The 21,766-nt window shown below is 34.2% G+C and overlaps 1 protein-coding gene across 2 annotated transcripts in view; it reads right to left on the minus strand.

Annotated features, from left to right (window-relative positions):
* Window positions 1-2,417: 2,417 nt before the first annotated feature.
* GPM6A (glycoprotein M6A) overlaps window positions 2,418-21,766 on the minus strand; it is a 110,836-nt gene continuing 91,487 nt past the window's right edge. For both annotated transcript variants that reach the window (XM_088524617.1, XM_088524618.1), the window contains exons 4-7: window positions 10,945-11,098; window positions 9,117-9,193; window positions 7,179-7,244; window positions 2,418-3,697 (exon numbers count right to left, since the gene is read on the minus strand). In XM_088524617.1, the coding sequence (XP_088380743.1) occupies window positions 3,545-3,697; window positions 7,179-7,244; window positions 9,117-9,193; window positions 10,945-11,098 (450 nt within the window). In that variant the 3' untranslated portion in view covers window positions 2,418-3,544. The remainder of the gene's footprint in view (window positions 3,698-7,178; window positions 7,245-9,116; window positions 9,194-10,944; window positions 11,099-21,766) is intronic.

Below are 21,766 nucleotides of genomic sequence, written 5' to 3' on the forward strand. Positions count from 1 at the left end.
TTGTATAGTCTCTAGATTTTCCTACCAGCTCCATAAAACACACATAAATCAGGACTGATATTATTTTATGAAACACTCTGAGACAACAGCCACTGGACAACAGAATTTTATAAGTATCAATAGTCAATAGTCTAAGCATAACACAATTATATAAATGGATTTCAAATGCTATTATGTACAAAATAAAATTTAAATAACTGCACCAAATTAACATTGATAATGGCAAATATTAAAAATAGTGAATTTGCAATTACTTTTACAAATATATTAGAAATCTTGCTTCAAATTAAGCTTCTGTGACCAAAAAAAATAGTACATTAGAGCAACTTCAGTAAGTCTAATAATGCAATTATTGGAAACAATTCTTTAGGTTTTGTATATATATGTGAAAACGTACAGAGTGAGAGAGAATAATGATTTTTCTAAATTATAGAAAATAGGTTTTTTAGAAGTAGGTTATGTTTGTGAAGGAAGAATGTATCAAATCATTGAAATTTCATATTAGAAATCAATCCACCTCCTGCTTTTAGCTTTACCATCCAGCTACCTGCTTTTAATTTTACAACCCAGTCAGGTGATACCCTGGCTTAGGCAGCCTCTTTCTCCCCACCCCTGCAGTGGACACTCAACTCCAGGCCTGTGTTGCATTTCACCATCACCTAAACCATGCAGATTCAATGGTTTGGGTAGCTGTGCTGAAAGCAGAGTTACTGACACAGCACTGCTGAGGAACTAAGCACCTTTTTTGGGGAGCAGGGGGGAAAGAGGTAACTGGTGACTGCAGGAGGAAAAAACATGCTGCTGAGGGAATAAGATAACCCTGTCCAAAAAAAAAATACATATATATATAATTATAAAATATATAAAAAATAATATGGTTAAAAATATATCCTGTTTTGCTCTTCCTGAACTGTGAAATTCTGCCTTAGAATGCATTTTACTCCCTTATTCTTACAATATATAGCTTCTGGTACTAAATGCTGGTTTTAAGAGGTGCATTTGGAGTAATCGAAATATGGGAAGAGACTGTGACTTTAAAGCAATTAAATATCCAAAATTGAGGCAGAATTTCTTCTGAGGCAGAACCTAGATGTGATTTAAGAGATACAGGCCAGAATGAATTCAGTCATGAATTACCTAGTAGTAGATGAGACATATATTTTTTTATTTTTTAGATATTGTTCATAATGTGAATTTTTTATCACAGATTTGGCAAAGACATGCTCTACAACTGATGTAACATCTCCAGATTATATTTTATAATTTTACTTTGGGGTTTCAAATTTCTAGTAAAGAGATTGTCTCCTGGGACATCTAAACATAAAACATAAGCTCTACAAAGAAATGCATAATACTGAAAACATTCCCACAATAGCAAAGATACCAGCACAGGCTTCTTCCATTTCTGCTTGCAAGGATTCTTCAGTGTAGGAAAAGAAAAGGAGACAAGACACAAGTAGTTAATAAGTACACAAAGTACACCAGTGTGTTTATTACATTTTTGCAAGCACTTTGTTCTACATTTCAAAAACGCCACCATCAAGCTGTTGGCACATTTATGTACAAAACAGATTATTGTAATGCCTGCTACAAAGCATTCTTTGTGAAAATACAAACTCTAATACCAGAGAAGAGCCCAAAGCATTAAACATCATTACATGAGTTTAAAAGACATAGTTTTAAAAATCAGCACAAACGTTTTAAGACACAAAACTGAAACACTACAATATAGAATCCAAAAGAGGTTCCTAATACTTCTGCAGAACTGTAATACCGGTACTGCACATATCAGAAAACTGTTGATCTTCTAGGATAGCCTAAGTTTAAAAAAAAAATCAAAAAAAATCAAAAACACAACAAAAAAAAAACAAAACAAGCAAAAGAAAAAAAAAATCAGTATTACTTAATGCATTATCATGCCACAAATAACTATAGTATTACCCTCTACTTACTACAAGAATTGTTAAAAATTACTGATGATGCATGACTAGTAATAGTACAAAGAAGAGTTTTACTCAAGAATTTTTATTAGAAATGCACTTACACTGAGAGAGAATTCACAATGGTCCAATAAGTGCACAAAACTACCTAAGATTTTTAACACTGACAAAAATGTCTTGTCAGGCTACATCACTTTAAAAGACACTTTACAGCATTCTTGTAGCATTAGAAATAGGCAAAAAAAAAAAAAAGAAAAAAAATAGAAAAAAGATATCACCAAATTTGGTCCAATAATACTTTTTTAAATAGGTTTTTTGCTCTGTTTTTGATACAATTCCTTCAAATTAGGATGACCTACATTTCTGATAACATTTTCCTACCAAAATAAAGGCTCAAATATATTACTACACTTTCAAACAATAAGATTTGTAGTGGTCTTTCACCTTACTTTAACATATTACAGGTAAAACAGTATGTGTAGGAAAACTAGAAGCCACGCTACAACATTTATGGAAGTCTCTTTTAATATATCTTGTACAGTTCAGACAGGTGCAATCCAGTTAAATTTTTAAAGCAGGTAAAAACACTTCCGATTCCTACGGTCACTGTATTTTTGATATATTACTTTCATAAATGTAGCTAAGCAGCAATTTCTCACATCATCATATGAACAGTTCCAATTTAGCATAACTATCATTGAATTAAAGAGAGATCATTCTGTAAAAAACTATGGTTAACTATATCACTTAATTAACAATTGTCTATATACCATAACTCTTTAACAGGTAACCGTGGTATTGAATTCCTTAAAAAGGCAAGTGGCCATGCATTGTTAGCACCACGGTCTGCATGCTCACAATACAAACAGGAATCATCACCCATGGAACTTGGAACAAGAGAATAGTCTTTAAAAACATCAAGAATAATACAATGTTAACAAAGATAAGAAGCACTTTTTTCTTTTTTTTTTTCAAATCTTTTTTTCATTTTTCTTTTTTTTTTCTTTTTTTTTTCTTTTTACCCACTATTATAAATTTAGAAATTGCACCTTTGATTGCTTAAAATGTTCTTAGGACCTTCATTCAAGTTGAGCAGGGTCTATCTGGCAATATTTCCAAATATAAAGGAAATTCAAAGTGTTTTCTCTGTATATTGTACATCATGTACAATGGTCCCTTTGAAGTATACCTGTAGTTAAAGTAGTATTGAATTTAAAACCAAAAAGTATAAAAAGTTATTTTTTTCAAAAACATATAAGAAATAATGCAAAAGGTGTTATGCATAACACATACAAAGTGATTAAAAAAAATCAAACACATTTTTGTATTTGACAATAATATAGTATCCTTGATCTAGCAGAACTAATTGGCTTAAAAGGATTCAGGAAAGGCTATTTAGGAGCTTTGTGGTAGAGAATGGTTACACGAAGTAAGAACTAATTAAGAGACAAGTGCTAGACAGCCAAGAATTGTACATGGGTGACATGTAAGTCACCTAAACTATCTTTTGTGAGAAGCACTTTCAATTGTTTTTTGAGATGGTTGGATGGCCTTTAGTTAAACAAGAAAGCATTCAAATGTTAGAAAGTAAGACCAGGTTTCCCTTATGTGTATGCATTGAGCCGCTCTTTAGAGCGAGTAGAATGAATATCATGAAGCTCTTGTTCCTCCTTTGACTTAATATCCTCATACTTTTGCATTCTGCAAGCATCTTTCACGTAGGCCCAGTTAGCAGACAAGACCATGAGATAATGAACCTGCAAAAGAGATGACAGTGTCACAGGGCTAGAAAGCAACATAGCGAGTCAGAATGCAGCATGTTTAAAGTCAGAACTATAGATTTTTGAATTTCATCAGAACTGTTAAGTCAGCCAGTAGTACAGAAATAAATGTACATACATTTATGTATGTAAACAAGATATGTAAATACATGTAAATTTCAAGCTTGAGCTTTACTAATCCTGGGTTACTCAACTCAAAGCTGTTGATGCTACACTGACCAGCAGTTGGTGGCCATGACTATTGAAAATATAAAAGATAACCATGAACAAATGAACCAGGGTGGTATCTAAGCCCTTCACCTTTTACATCCTGAGAGCTAGAAGACTGTGTGATACGCGAATATGTACATTAGTTTTCTCAATATAAAAACATAGTGATATTCCTGGAATCATCATCCAAAATCATAAAACAATGACAAAATACTCTGATGGTGCATTGGCCACAGTCTGATGTTCATTATACTCCCATTTTTCCCCTCACATGCCTAACTGAAAAATGTACAGAACCAAAATTCTGGCATAGCTACTGAAAACTCTTCTGGAGTGCATATTTACCACAAGTGGGTGACTTTCCTGAAAATAGTGACTTTCACTCAAACAATGAATATAATCTCAAATACATGTGCATATTATATAATCATATATATAGCACATATGTAATGTGCTAAAACAATCCTGTGTAATCGGGGACTCAACAATTTGAGAATAAAGTCTTACCATGTCCAGTCCTGTAAGGCCTTTCTCCATACAAAAAAAAATAGCAAATATTTTGAGCTTTATTCAGAGCAGATTGAAACCATTCAAAGTCCTGCAAACTCTTTTTTTTCCCAATAATTTATTATTTAAAAGCAAATTCCTGGCTAAAATAGTCACACTAAGGAGGTCATCTCTAAGTGGCTGTCTAATTGCATTTCACACTTTCATGACTTGATTAGCCTGAAGCTTGCGGGGCCAGGTCAAGGCTTATTCAAACTGAGCCAGGGCAGCTTCCACAGCCTGCCTCAGGACGGATCAATTACAGACACACACAGGACTCCAAGTAAGGGTCTCTGCTCCTGTTTAGATTTCTTCTGAGAGGAGAAAGGCTGCTTCGACCTTTTAGCTCTGTATAGCTATCTAGAATTTGCATTTCCTTATTTCAGCTGGGCAAAATCTAAAGAATTGTTTTTCTACCCCTCACCTGCAACTAACATCCTGCAAAAGAGCACAAGTATGCTGGAGGAGAACTACACATTCCCATCACCCCTTTTGATTTCAGGAGAATTGACAGCCTATTGATGTTACAGAATGGGGAAGTTTGGGCAGAAGAATACTGGTTTAGATCATCACTTTTGAGAAGAAACTCTATAACTTATAATATAGTTTTGATATGATGGTTCTCAGAAATCATCACAGGCAGTGTTTTTACTAGTCTTATAATCAACCCTTTAAGATGCTAGCATTTACAGTTAAACCACTTCATGACATCTGCTTCTATATGACACAACAATAAAAATAAAAAATCATATTACTTGATTATTTGTGTGGACTTTTATTTCTATCCAGACAGAAGAAATAACAATATTATTCATTTTCACAATAAATGCCTATGTTTTTTTCTGAGTTATATTTTTAAAACACAGATTAATGAAAAGTATCCTGGTGATAGATGGTCCTAATATTTATGAACAAACTATTTTCATTAATAAGTTTTATGACAAAAACTTACAGAGTTAGAGAATTCTGAATGCATTAAATACTTTTGTTCTTTGAAATGTCCCTATCTCCAAAAGAGATACTAGCAAAGCCTCTCACTGGCATGATTTAAAACTGCCAAACTGGTTTTACCATTTAAATTATGCATCCTGGGTGATGAAGTTCTATTATTAACTGGTAATAATAATTTTGTAATAAATACAAGATACTTGACTAGAGTAGTCAGACAGTATACTCTAGTTGAAAATAATAATTAAAAAAAGAAATCTTGCAAATTTACAATAAGACCATGAGCTTCCTCTCTTGTAAGAGACTTGGAGTTTAATCTCATTTTTCTGTGAAAAAAGTCTCGTTAAGAACTCATCGACCCAGAGATCTGCTACTGCTGTGGAGACATGCAAAGACACTAGACAATAACTTCATTAAGTTAATGCTTTTAAGAGTCTTCTAGTGACAGAACATATGAGGGAAGTTAGTATCCAGTCCTCTCAGATGGCTTCTGCACATTTTGTATCCTGACCCTCTGCTGATCCCTACTACCTTCTACTCTTTTGAGGGCTATATCTAGGAAAAAGAGAGCTTTCAAAAATCTTCTCGGAAAGGCAGAATGCTTATCTGAGCAACTAACAATATGATCAGCCTTCCATTAGATGTGAATATATCTCAAAACAATACTGCACTGCATAAATAATGTTCACTAGCATATATAATGTTACTACTAATAACGTATTTACACAAAAATTACTACATGGTTGCCATTTATTCAGAGTCTATTTTTGGAAAATCCCAGAGTGAACTAATTAAATTATTAGTATAACTTAGTATTCTACTATTATGTTTATTTTTTGTCATCTTGAAACAAGAATTACATTAGAATATGTAATTTTAATTTAGCTAGCTCTGTGGCAGAATGTCACAAGATATTGCAAAAGCTGTAGGGAAGCACAAAAACTCTAATATGAAAAGGGTACTAGCTTCACTGAATATTCTCTGATTCTCCATTCTAATAAAAGTAGTTTGAAGAAGATGAAAAACCTTATGACCCCAGGGTTCAATGAAAAACAGTACTGCTATCATAAAACATAGCTCCAATTAATATAAGCATTAATAGCACTAGCAATAGCGATCACCATCACTTATACTTTTATTATATACCTCAGTACCAAGTAACAGTCATTTTTTATTCCCTGTTCCAGTGGGTACCATAGAAATCCTCAGTGGTAGAGAGCACCCACTCTCAAACAAAAGTCAGAACTGGGCTGTAGCCTCCATGGAATCTCCCTGAAGCATTCTTGTTGGCAAAATATCATATTAAAAGCAATGTATCTTAGGTAATATGTCAAAAATTAATCCTGAAGCTGAGACATTTATATATGTGCACAGAATTAACAAAAAGAGTCTATTCCTAGCACAGCAGCATGGCAAGCCTGTGCTACCAAAAAAAGACAGAGATCATAAACAAATATTACTATTGAGGCTTCCAGAAGACACTTGTCTGAACCGAGCAAGGGAGCAGTAAAGTGACTTTGCATCTGTTTGAAGGAATTTTATATTTAAAAACACAATCAGAACATTCTACTTTGAAAGGAATTCATGAATATATTAAAAAACACACACAACAAGAGGTACTATTCTATTAGAGAGTTATATTTTGCTAATAGCACTGATATTGCACAAACCTAAATGACTGATGCTAAGTAGGAATCAGAGCGTAATCGTGATTCAGAGGACACGAGCTCGGGCAAGGTGCAGGGTAGCTTACCATAGCAATGACTGCTGCTCCAGCTCCAGCGAGCGCCACGATGAACAAGTGGAACGTCATGTTTAGCTGCAAAGGGCGACAGAGAAAAGGACTTACTTGGCAGTAATGGTAATTGGAAACTGAACGAAAAGGCTGAACAGCACAGTGTAAATAACTATCTTCCTAGTGTCACCCTCTACAAAAGTAATGATTGTTAATTTTTTTTTCTGGAAGACCAATGCCACCACGCAGCACTGTACATGTATCTGTGTTGTAATAATGCTTATACCAAGAATAAAGTCCCAGCAATCCTTAAAATTATAATTAAAAGTAACTAAATATAATAAGAATTAAAAATAATCGTTTTAAACTAAGACAGTACAGCATTTTTTATACATGTACAGTTGTACGTGTACAGCAAATACATTCACAATATCATCTAACTAGACCAGCAAGTGGATGCAGGGCTTTCCTCAGAGACGGTGTAAGGAAACCCTGTTCCTCCATCAGCTGCAGGTTCCCATACTCACATATTATTGCACTGCGCTCTCATTTTTGCTGGTAAGCTTTTTCATAGTGCTACAAAATACACTTGATTGATTACTGAAATAATCCAAGTTAGACACCTCTTTCCTCCTTACCTCACCAAATCAAAGTCTTACGGCTGTTTTTCATTTTACAGCTGGTTTATATAGTAGCCCCTGCTGAGGACTGGCTGCATAGTAAGGGTTCCGTTTTCTTAAGTTTTGGTATAAAAGGCGGCAGATTGTGTAACTTCAGGCTAAGAAGATTTTTTTAGGGAGGATAAGAACAAGCAAAAGAGGTAGCAAAACACCCACTGATTTCAGAGGGATCCAAATTTTGGTCTCTGATGGGCGAGTAAAGAGCTAAAAACAAAACTGATGTGCATTAGCTCTGCCAGAGCTCACAGGGCTCTGGCACTCACAGCAGAAAAGCGATGGTGTGACTTTGGGTGCTTTTCCCAACAACACAGGGAGGGGGAAGTCTTGCAGGGCCAAGGCGATCCAACCTAGCTAACGTTTGCAAGGAAATACCCAACTCGCTAAAGAGCTGGTAGGCTTGCAAAGCGCCTGATGATGGGCCAAAAACTTGCCCAAAGATACTGTAAGGACCACCTTGTGAGGATGATCATCCCACAGTCACCTACTCCTTTCCTAAAGATATACAGACAGAGTCTAGCAGTGATTATCTGAACAGGGATCGGGGTTCCCTGTACATTCAGAGTGTAGGAACGCTAGCATTTTCATTTTCTTCCAGGGTTGAGAGGCCCCTCACACAGGGTGAAGTAACACTATAGCATTTTAGCATTATTTTTCTCTCCCACCCCCCCATAAGCAAGTTGCGCTAATTGTCAGTTGCTAATTACTAATTGAAAGCCCATCTCTATGGCAATGGTGCCAGTTAAGGCTGGATATTGTTATCTCAAAGATCTTGCCTAGCCAATAAAATGAACTAAAGCCTGTGTCATCCCTCTGGATTATTTTACTGCCTCCTTTAACGTGGAGATAGTGCAATCTATTTCAGATAGAAATCATTTTATTTCTCTTGTCTTTCTCTCTGTTCATTTAAACAAAAACAAAAAAGCTCAGGTGCACTGAAATAGGTAGCTTTTGCCTAAGGGAAAAGCAAAGAGAAAAATATACGGGAAAATTGTCCTCTTTGCACATTTTTTTTTTTTTCCATTCACAACAGCAATCATTTTCAATGCCCTGGCTTAATGGATTCTTTAAAAAATTAAAATAAACATATGTTTAGAAAACTGATGGCTATAATCTGGTAAAAGAGTAGAGAAAGTACTTGATGTATTTTCCACTGGGATTTCATTCCATCACTTTAAGTAAGATTGGACATTAAATGTAAGAAGAAAGCATACAGATCAGTTACTTTCTATTATAATGTATGTTATGGTTTTGCAAAAATATAATCACATTTTCTCACCTCATTAGAGTCACACATCTTGAAGAAACTTTCTGACATGGTGCAAATTTTCTTTTCCTCTCCAATAGTTACAATACCTGCAGCAAAATAAATATGCACAGTATTTAGTACTCCAACTATGTTGCAGCTTACTTCATATGAGCCAGGAATGTTGGCAACAGGCCACAAGCAGAACTTTACAACCAAATCGGTTTCCCCTATTCAAAGTGTCACAAAATTGACATATTACCTATTTAGCGAAAACTGCGGTAGGAAATACCTGCAGGTAATCATATTTAGCCATTTTTAAAAATATCATCATTTTAGATTTGATCATCAGAAAATAACTTGCAAGAAAATGACTACAAGAAAATAACAACTTGCAGTCAGTGTTTTGCACTTACCTTGCTTTTTTATTAATAAATGTTCTTTATCCTCATGTTGAGGAATGTGCCATATGTTGTATTCACATCTATTGATCTGGTACAAAGCTTCTTTAAGTAGTTATAAAAGCATTATCCAAAAATCATGCTTTGCTATAATAACTATTTCTATCAACAAGAAGAACTATTGATATTGAAATTGCTATATTGTTTGCTTTAGCTGATGATTAGATACAAAATCCTACTAGATTCCTAAATCAAAACTAGCTTGAAGAAAGCAGCTATAACTCAGCTACCAAGAAAAATGGTAAAGCATTTGTTCCTACTATCAACATTTTTACAGTGGACTGGACTGTTTAGGGGAAGATAAACATAAGTGCAGAATAATATGTAAGCACTATATGTACATTTTAAATAAAATTAATAATAAAACATGCTTAAGTATTAGGAAAACAAAATCTCATAGACAGAAGAATGAAGACTCTGGGTGAGATCTATACAGATACGTTCTTTTTCAATACACGTGCATTCTTGAAAAAAAGTAAAAAACATTTTTTCCCCCTCATTAAAACAATAACATGAAATATTTTGTTTCAGGTGAAATGAAATATTCAATATGAAGCAAACTGTTTCATTCCAAAGCAATACACAGCTTTTTATATCTCAACATAATAATTGATAATACATATTAATTTTATCTTAGGCCTAGGAAACAAGAGAATTAGACGCTAAAAAGCTGCCTAGTAACAATATGAATACGAAAGGCTCGGTGGGCTGAGGAATGACCAATACCTAGAACATCTACAGTCAAATCAGTCTTCGGATAGAAAGAAATTGAATTGACATTGCCAACATATCTCAGACTTTTAAAGATTCCAACCCCCCCTTTCTCCATATTTTTCATCCCTCATACACACATATCTGTGTATATCCTCCTTGTATTCCAAACTTCATGGCTGAGCCTGTAGCTCCCCATATCTCCTTCTATGAGTATTAGTATTTATATTCTTCTCAATATATAAATAATACTAAGTAAATATTGTATTCAATATGCATTAATATTTAGACTCTTCAAGGATAGATGATAATAGAGAATGTCATGTTTCAAAATCAGTGTGCTGCCCACAAGATTAAATAGTCATTCTACAGAACAGTGACTAATGAAGCATTTTGTACAAGTTTCAGCAGTTCTAAAAGGAAAGACAAAATAGAAGTCCACAGCCAAAATTTTAGTACTTTAGGAAGACTGACAATTTTGCTTTAATTTCCTTTGTGAAATTCAGTGGAAGCAAATCCCTAATATCCTGTTCAGTGCCATGACTACTGGGTGAAATTATGAAAAGTGCATTACCTTTTTTTTTGTGTTAAGAACTGTTTCATAAACACTAAGATAGTTCATCTTAGATACTTGGAAGGGAAGTGACTTTGTTTGAAAACTTGCATCTTAGTGTTCTTCACTTACATACCATACTGGCGAAGATCCAAGCAGAGATTAGCTCCATCCACTAAGGTGGCATTTCGGCAAATGGTCCATAGATTGAAGTACATGTAAACAGGCAAAGAAGTGAAAGCTGTAACGCCGAGCCAGGCCAACATAAAGATGTATGTCAGCATAATAAACTACAATAAAAGAAGGAAAAACAAAACTAGTAGTAAGTCAAAACCTAGCTGATATTCCCTTACTAAAATGGAATTACATAGAAGCAACACAAAAGCATTTCTGATTCATTTGGTCTCTCCTTTTTTGTTCTTATCCGTATTATGGTTTGGTTATGATTTTGGTTTGATAATCCATGGTCTGGCCAGCACAAGTGACAGGACACTAGCATGATGTTCCTGGAATTATCTTTCCAAGAGAGCAAGCTTACTCCCCATTTCTGTTCTGTGGATGGAAAGCACCATACCTTCACTAGAGAGAAGCCTGCTTTGTGAAATGTGTCGCTGTCTTCCTCAATGTCAGTAGTTAAGATAAGTGGTCACTACGGTTGTTTCTTCCACTGTCAAACCCGATGCAAAAAAATAGAATGAAATACTATGCAGGTTCTTTGCTTAGTTTGCTTCTAGAATCTGGCTCTTAATAAGGAAGAACCCTTATGCTTGTCAAGCATAGAATTGCACTGTCAAGTCTATTTTGAATCAATGAAAAAAATACATTTTCCATTTTTTTTCATATGGGGAACAAAATAGATATTTGGGTCAAAACACACACACAAAATTCTGCATTCAGAACAAACTAGAGAGTTTCCCTCTGTTAATAAGAAATGCATTAAATTATATGTTTTACAACATGTGTTCTCCAAAGAATATACTTTTTCCCTTTTTACCATAAGCCTCAATAGTATAGCAGTCCGCTAGTTGGAAGCACTGACCTGCATTTGCATTCAGGGTTGGTAGTTATGTGCACACCCAACTTTTGTAAACAGGTTAGCATGGCCCATTACCACATAGCAGCTAACCTGAGACAATTGTTGGAGGCTAGAAAAAATTTCTAGGGCTCTCCTATAAGAAATTCCTTAGGGAAACAATCCCCCAGAAATTAACTTTTAGGTGACATTACTTTGAAGAAAGACACTCTTAAACAGTAGAGCGTAATCTGATTTACCTTAATTCACTTCTAAAGAATATTAAATAAAAGCCATTTTAATTCTGAAGAAGAGAATTTACATAGGGGTTTAATGTAACTTAATTAATCCACTTTAAAATTCAATTTGAATTAATTTGCCTGATTGTCCCAGGTATATGAGTCTTTCAGCACTAATATGATGAAAAGAAAAATACAGGATAAAATAGAGAATTTATAGCACGAAAAATAATTATCAGAAGTATGCAAGAAATTAAAAGAACAGAGGTATTCACTCTAACACTTGCAGTTACTTCTTTCTACCATTTGCTTCACATATTACTCAACACCAGCTTAAACCAATTTGTAAGCTAAGGGTTATTTTAATTTGTCTCTTAACGTCAAGTTTAGATTGAAAGAGAAACTGATGAATCTAATTTGCATTTAAAGATTTAAAAAAGTGGATTCATACATAGAAATGTCAGTTTCCTTTTTTACTTCTCCACTAAAATGCACCTATTAAAAATCCAGATAAAATAGAGAAAATTTCTATATCAATAACAAATGTACAATCTTGAAAGCTGTCACAGGTTTGTGTGCCGGTTGCTTTACATAAAAGTCAAATGCCTCTCTTCCATAGAAAAGGTCAATACAATTAAATACTTTTTATTACATGATTCTATTTATTTTTCATTATTGCTCCTTTATGGTCTTCTTTCTGCTTCTCTCTATGTTATAGAAACAGTGCTAAAGCTGATGAGACATCTGGTTCAATTCCAGGCATTCATTTACAAATAAGTACTTGAAGAACTACTTGAAAATGTAAAGCCACTTAGAGGTTATGAATGCCCAGACAAAATGCTATGTCTGGTCCTAATTTGTTATCAATCTAAAGAGCTGTACACAGTTTTTCTAAAGCAGAAGCTATAAATAAGAAAAGTTTCTCTGTGCACATATTCTCAGAAAAGTTTACAAATTCAGTTTAGCTTTTATTATTATTATTATTATTTTCTATTTTTTTATTTTAAAGGTAAAACTAGCCTCCTAGATTATTCTAAGTGTTTTCAAAAAAAACAGACACACCTGAGCTTTTATTTTCAAGCTACTTTCTTGAACTTCAGAACCTAATAGCACTTAATAAATTTGATACGTTACTCAGTGCAGTACATACATAATAATTGAACAGACAGAACTTAATTTATTATAATTATATTTGAGCGTCTTTCGGATTATATTCCACACAGATTCAGAAATCTTCCCATTCTGTGATTTAGGATTACCCCCCAAAAGTAGCAAAAGGTTTAATCTTAAAATAAGAATTATAATTTCTGTTAAATATTTGGGGATATTTGGATCTGTAATAGCGACAGGAAGCATGCTCAGGATTCTGTTCTTATATAAGACAAAATACTGTTATACCAAGGAGGAAAAAACAGAGCTTATTAGCATCTAAAAAATCTGCCTGGGGCATACAATAAGAACAGGAGAAAACTGTCATATGATGGCTGTTGGGAGTCACAAGAGATCCCTTGCTCTCCTGAGGGAACTGCTGCTCATTTATAAAACTGATCCTCTTTTAAGAACATGAAATCTGTTTGGTTTAGTATCTCAGAAAATGAGAATCAAATGCTCATTTAAATTTTTTGAAAAAAAATGTTTTAAAAAGATTGGAAATCATTTTAAAGGAAGTTTATCTTCCCTCTTTCATTCACTTTTGACGAATATGACCAATGATATGCTTCAACTCATGTCACAATACTCAGAAAACAAAGAAGAAAGTAGAGAAATTTCCCACTTTTCACGTGGGATTAGCTACTATGCAAAACTTATTGTTAAAACTATCGTTAGTTAATAGATATCTCTGGAAACTCCTATTCCTGGTGTCAGTGGATCAAAGTGTGTGATCCAGGCAATATACTTTTCTGCTGTAAGTAGCTAAAATGAAAGCTTATCCTTGCACAGAAGGCTTTTCATTTCCAAGCAATAGGAGGTGCGTGTTTACAACGTCTTGTTATAATAGAACGGAATTGTGAATATATTCCATGTGAAGACCACAAGCGAAGGACTGTTTTTTTAGATAATTTTCACTGCCATGATCTGTGCTTTTTGCTCTGGAGGCAGAAATGTTTAAGCAACCTGTTCACTGTGAGAATTAAATTCAGAAGCCAATCTCCTCTGAGTCAAAGGGATTGTTCTCCTTTGAAGTAGCATTCTGCTAATGTGAAAGAAATGATGTGTGAAATAGCAGAGGAATATCTTAAGAAAGTACCACAGTTCTTTCTTTAGTATACTACGTAATGCACTGGTAGCAAAAATGACTTTCTCCAAGTAGCTCAGTGTTCGCTGACAGAAGACAACCTCGTAAATCCAAAACTAAATTATCTTTAACCTTTCATTTGATTGTAGGTTCATTCATCAGTTACGAAATCAGTTACAAAATTCAATAATCAGTTACAACATTGATAGTTGTGGTGTTGACTCAGATACGTAATTAGAATGTGAAAAACTTACAAAATGACTTATTTCCACAGAATTAAAACCAGCATTGTTGTTGACTAGACAAATTCACCTCTGTCCTCCTGGATCTTGTGAATGTCAGCAGACTTCTGCTTTTTGGTCATTTCTCTCAGAACCAATCTCAGCCTTTCTTCCCCCAAATAAGTTCAATAATTAAGCTGACCTCCTCTCACTGCTCTCCCCAACAATACGTGAGTTGTACAGCACATCCCATCATGGCTAAAAAAAGCTCCTGAAAAAAATCTAATCTTGTCACTTGTATTCTGCTTATTTTGCAGAATTATGAGAAGCTGTCTAAATGACAGAGAAATTTGCCCACAGAATCACAGAATCCACAAGCAATATTTGGTTCACATTTGGAAAGATTAACCAGAGGAGATGGCTCTGAAATACCTGAAATAATAAAATCATTAACGTTTGTAACAATTAATTCTCTAGATCACCCAGCCTCTAGTAAAACCAGTAATGGCTTTCTTAAATAATGAATTTTCAAAGTAAGGAAGTCACCAACCTTTCTGGCAAGATTTTATTATAAAATCTGTTTGGCAGATCAAGAACAGGAGGTAGTGAATATGCCCAACACAACAGATTTCATGGTGGCCACAAGTGGGTAAAAATCCACTCAAAATATCACCCAATTCCTGTATATCTTAGTAAGATTCCAATTTCAACTACTGCTTTATCACTAAACTTGTGTATATTTGCTCACTGTGTATTTTTGCTCTGTAAATTCATTGATTTTCAAACACTTCTTGCTTTGGTTTTGCTGTCAATAGTTTTATTCCCATAAGGAAAATGACTCTAAGAACAGAAGGAGCAAAATCGTATGTAAAGGATTCTGTTATCATAAACAAAAAGGAAGATATCTTAGGAGGATACTGACACCTGCTACATAAAAATATATGTATTATGGAGAAAATAATAAAAAATAGAAATAATGGAAAGTATCTTAATTCCCAAACAGGATTTATCTTGCATCTCAATCTTTGTTCCAATTGATTCAGTATTTGTATTTACGCTTCTTCAATTTATAGTCATATGCATATTTTATATAAGCTCCCTGACTTGAGCTCCAAATTCAAAGAGTTCTACAATGGTCTTTCTACGTCTTTCTCTGTTTATATCTCATTTACAATTTACCATTCTATGACACAAACATAAAAAGTTGCTTTTCACCTGTAGCTTGACAACCTAGATCCCTCCAAACTCTTCAAAGGCTCAGAAATTCTCTTCTACACTTTTTGCCACAGATCAAACGTTATATATTGAGAGCTTTCTCATCTTTATTGTGCCAAAAATCTGTTATGTTTTACTGTGAAACCCTGCCAGTTGAGAACATAACCTAAACGTTAGCCCAGAATTAGTCTGGATGCATCTGAACTGGGAGAATTTTACTTCTGTACTTTGAGATGTTCAGAATTTATATAACAGAAGTTTACAGATCTGCACTTTTTAACAAGAACTTCTCCATAAGTACAAATGTATTTTATAACAGTATCTTAAAGGTATAGTTTCCCATATGTAAATACTAGAGAAGGTAACTGGAAGACTGTCTGGGTTTCCTTGGAAAGGATTTTAAAATTAAACACATTAAATATTCCTTGTTGCATAATTAAAAATGAATGTTCCTTAGAACCAGCAGTATTATACTTATTTATTTAAATGCAAATAAATCTCATTTTCCTAAGTAGATAAATGAGAAAGTAATTTACAAGTGAAAAATACTGAAATCTTTAAACTCACTAATATGCCAAAGGCTAAGATATTATAGATCAACCTTTGTAATCCCAGCTAACCTCTCTTGGCATTCATATGCCCTCTGATTTCTTACACATAGTATAAAAACCAAATATTCTTAAGAAAGACTTAAGTATTTACAAAACTGAACGGCCTCATCTGGTATTCTCAGGTCTGTACTAGCATCTCCAGTGTTCACACATTAATGACGCCTCATTCCTGAATAGAAGTAAAAGATGAAACAAATATTTTAAAATAGCTAGTTCAACATACAGTGCAGCTGGATAAAAGAAAAATGGTGTTCTAATATTACTACCTAATGCTGCAGAAGTCACAGCAAATATACAAAGTCTATACAAATATATTTACAAAGTCTTTTCTACTTGATCTAAAATACCACTCTTACTCCTAACACTCACTTGTTGGCCATTTATTCTTGTTTCTACAAAACATGTTCATCCTCTCCCTCTCTGCCATACTATATTCCTAGGCATAGCTCCAGGATTCTTGTTGAAACATGGACACATTTCATGCTAAGTCATTACTGTAATGCAGTTGATTCTTCTTGGTTTGTATTCAAGTCAATGTCTTAAATAGCGAGAGAGGGAAGAGAAAAAAAATACTTAATAATTAGCCAAATACCTAAAATAACTTAACACATAACTGCAATTTATCCCTATATTAGCTAATCTGTCATTTCCTAGATTGCTAAAAGATTGTGATTAAATCCCTGAAACAGAAATTTTGAAGCAACATGAAAATATTTTGAACATATGGAACTGTTTTTAACATTTACTTTCTATGACAATTGCAGATTGATGGAAAGTTGCTTTTGAAAAAATTTAAGAGCAATTCTCACTATTAGTTCCATTTTTTATTTACACGTATATTTTTATAATACTTCCTTTAAATGTGTACTATGCACGATGTCCCTTCCATTTTAACTATCTAGTTGCCTATGGAAAGTTTAGCATTCTGATTTACCATAACTTAATAAATTTACTGGTAGTTGAGGGGGAGGTGAATTTCCACAGTTCTATGAGAAATACAAAAAAGATTATGTAACAATTTGATTCACTTTTTGAAATCTTTGCTTTAGATAGATAAATCTACTAACAACAGAACATACCCAGTTTGCAGAAGATGGCTTTGCATGCATACAGGCCTGGATTGTCTTAGAAGACTTATCAGTTTCTTTTTCACATTTCCTTGTAAAACAATTTTTTTAAAAAAACTTCTGAAATTTCTTCTATATATTGATAGTTCTGTCATACTGAATTGCATAAGATTGTTAGCAGTAGTCATTTTATTTACTCTCCAGGCAAAACTTATTTTTGTAGTCCAAAAGGCTTCTGAAATCTTACAGAGCATTGGATTTTATCTGCTTTTTAATAGTAGAATTTCCCATCTCATTTTTCAATCTTCTATATAAGATTTTTTTTCTAGCACATCGATATTTTCAAAAAATCTCCTTTGCATTGTTAGTCTGACATTTCGAATTTTCCTCAAATTTTTTTGCTTACTTTTTTACCTTCTCAGAGTTTTCCTTTTCCTCTCATTCTTTCATTTCAGCAGTGTTTGCAAGACACTCATGTATTCTCTCAGAATCCCGTTGATACCAGTTTTGTATTCTTTAAACTATGATATAGATAAATATTCTGGCTTTAACATTGAAAAATGCAGTAGATATCTTCACTAAATACTGCTGTTTCACAGCTTCTTTGGGTTGCATTCATACCACATGCTATGACTGTTCCAACACAATGCTCTCCCTGCGGATACAGGCAGGTCCTTGCAGTGCATTTCCAGGCTTTTTGTTTCCAAGATATAATGCTGACATCCTACTTATAAGAAGCCAATTCCATAGTCCAATGATTCGCATTCATGACAATTTTTCTATATACATAAAAGATAACAGCTTGGGGGAAGACTGCTTTATACATATAGTTTACATCTCTCTTGACAAGATTGAAGTTGTTGTGCAGGAGGTTTGCAAGGCTTACATTTGGGAAAAAGACAGTAGAAGTTTGAACTAGAAAGCAGAAATATAATTTCTTACAGACTGCTATAATTTCTCTAATCAGAAGCATCACTCCAAGTAAATGTTTGGCTGTCAAAAACAAGATCATGCGATGCTTACTTATTCTTAATGGAGCTTCAGAAGTCTGTGATATTCCTGAGAAAATTGGGTATGGACCATTTTTAATTTGTGTCCTTGTGTTGCAAAGCAATGAAAGCTAATAATATGGCCAGCGGATTCTAAAAATGTGGCCTTTCCCAGAAGCATTACCTTTCTGAGTCTGCAGAAACATCATAGGATCTTTGTATCACTGCTCAGAGTGCCACAATTTTCTTTGCAATCACAATGTGAACAGATTCATTATTTTGTGTTCATAACTGCTGAACCTGGTCAACTGACAAAAATATTGATAAAAGTATTCCAACTTGCTGACCAAGTCTAGCCAGCTTTGCTTTAAAACTAATAATCGTGTGATTGTTAATGGATACAAGAAGGGAGAGGGTAAATTAAGTTCATAAAACACTTTACGTTGCCCTACTCCATCAGGACAAGCACTGTGACAGGAAACACATCAGTTATTACCAGACATCGTTGGAGAACACAGTTCATATGAAGGAAAAGACTATGGGAACAAGTAAACTGTATATGGCTTCCAAAGATTTGGGGAATGTTAACTCTAAGTGGGAGAACCAAGAAACAAACGTGTTAGAATAAAGAGGACTGGATAAAGGCATGGCTTTTATTATTAAAGCATGATTTATGATAATGCCACTGACATTTGTAGAACAGAGAAAAATGTGTAGGTGTAGTAAAAAAGAATAGGGCAGTTAGGTGAGAACAAAAAGCAACATCAAGGAAAAACTGTGATCATGAGGTGAAGTATTTAACTTTAAAATTGAGAAGAACTATCTGAAGCTGGGGAAAATAAAGCTATCAGCTTGACCAGTTCCGATAATAGAAAGGTAAAGCGCAGGAAGTGTAACAGCTCTCAGTCAAAAATGCTTACATGCCAAAGAAAAATGCTATCCTGATACAAAAAAAATCATAGCATAATCTGAAACAAAAAGTTTTTGTCCAGTTTATTGCCAACTCTAAAATATCTTTTGGGGAATAGCAAGCACAAAAGAATGGGAGGAGTAGCTGGCAAGGCACATGGCACTGCCTGGCACACTCTCCTAGCAAAGGAAACACCAACCTTGCAGCCAAGAGAAGGGCTGTGTACAGAAATATATAACAGAAATACGTAACAAAAACTTCTATTTTAGCTCACTGAAAGAGATTTCCACAATCCCTAGAAGTAGTCACTGGCATTTTACTTTTATCTTCAGAAATCATATATCTATGAACTATGTAGTTGAAAAAGCAATGGAATAAAGATGAAAGTTTATTAATAAACTACCTTTCTGAGTCCTGAAATTTTGCAAGGTTTGACTTCCCTATTTCAAGAACAAGTGCAAGTTACAGGGAATCCAGGCCTCTAAATAAATCCAAACACTACTCTAGCATACAAAGCTAAAAGGGCTTTCAGAAAAATTACAAAACCACTGATGTGTTTTATTTTACTTTCCTTACTAACTGCAGCACTGTTTAAATGTTATTCATCTAAAGTCCCGAGTGTCCAGAAAGGATCTACACTACCCAAACTTAGGCAATTGGCCATATCACTTAATTTAAAAGACTTAAAGTCTATTCTTTTTACTGAAAATAGGGCAATTGCTTGTAGAAGAATTCAGTGCATCTGAGAGTATCCCCAACCTTCTTCTCTCTCTGTGTTACTCCTGCAGTAGTGTAGGCATTTAACTTGGTAACCCTAGCAAAGTGCCTATAAGGGATATCCACACCTGGGTCATGGTACATTCCATCTGAAGTTCCTATCCCCACTGGCACCTGAGTCATTTGTGACAATACTTCATGATTTTGAACTCTGCAGTTCAAAAGCTCAGACTGCCATGTGAATTTTGCCTTCCCCATTTCCCCTGCCGGTGGCTGAGACTGTTTAAGGCTTTCCCGACTTAGCGGGTATGGGGATATGAATGGATGCCATCTCTGTGGCTGTTAGCTCAGCATTTTGCTACCAGAATATCCTTATATGGGATCTCATTTTCAGAAAGAGATCTGCATTTCTGCTTTTCCAGCATTCAGAAATGAGGCATCTGTTCTGCATGTGAAAGCCAGCTGAGCCTGCACCTAACTCTGCTCCTGTTACACGTAGATTCATATGTAAACTTAAAACTTAATTCAGAAATGTTTCCACAGATTTAGGGATGGAACTAATGTCTATCTAGAGATGAAGTTTTTTGTTGTTTTTATTTGCTTTTAATTCCTCTATTGTATTTTCTTACACACACAAAGCTAGGATGAAAGTTGAGAGTATATTTCTCAGCAAATGTCAAGGATGATATTGCTGTGGTATAATATTGAAATATTTTCCCTATGAGGAAAAAAAAAAGAATTATTCAAAAAGAGAATTACATTAAAAAGCATGATTCTTAGTAGCCTTTTTTAAAAAGGAAAAATAAAACCAAAAGGAGAATCATGAATATACTTAGAAAACAAAAATACAATTACTATTTTGCCAAAAAATAAGATCATCAGTGAGTAAATAATTATTAGTAGAGTAAATCAAATTTTTTGGAGACATCCAAGACGGATTACACACCGCAGAAGATATGCCAACATGACAATATTTAAAACTAGAGAAAATGATTTCAGCACCTAAGATGAAAAAAAAGGAAAAGATACAGAAAAAAAGTTTAAAACAATGAAACCTCTTTGAATGAAAGTTCAGCTTGACTATTTAGTATCATAAAATTGCTTGCTTATACTGGAGAAATTAAAAAGCATGATTTTACTAACACATCTTTCTAAGACAGCTAAATAATAATAACTTTTTCCTATCTAAACCAAAGTGTAAGGCAATCCAAGATTGCATTCAAAACAAAGATATACCTCATTAAGATTTAATGCCGTTAAAAGGAAAGCTGTGTAGAAATAGAATTTTTCAGTAGTGTATAATGAATTAGCTCTAAAGGAAGTAGGTCTTCTATCTTATACATTAGGTTACTTTAAATTGATAATGGCCAGTAGTTATCTCATAAATATCAAGCAGTAGCAGTATAAAATAGTGAACATAAACTATTTAAAAGCATACAATAAACTCCTACAGCCACTCCTACTCTTCAATGAAATCTGCCCGGGCTGCGCAGACACACTCTTCTCATAAATGGCAACGCTGGAAATGACCTAATGCATCTAAAAGACAACAGATAAAATCAGTCCAACCCAGTAGATTCAGCATCCTTCTGTAGAGCCTTAACATGCTTAACATGCCTAACAAGCTTTTCAAAGCTGAGAGATACAAAGAGATAGAAGCACCACAGCCACGACGAAATCTTTATCTAATGCTTTCTGATCAGAAAAAAAATGAACTGGTTTTTCATCTTTCCATAAAATT

The sequence above is a fragment of the Tinamus guttatus genome, unplaced genomic scaffold, assembly GCF_059628265.1.
Source record: "Tinamus guttatus ecotype Peru unplaced genomic scaffold, ASM5962826v1 Tinamus_guttatus_pri_ptg000213l, whole genome shotgun sequence".
NCBI classification, from domain to species: domain Eukaryota; kingdom Metazoa; phylum Chordata; class Aves; order Tinamiformes; family Tinamidae; genus Tinamus; species Tinamus guttatus.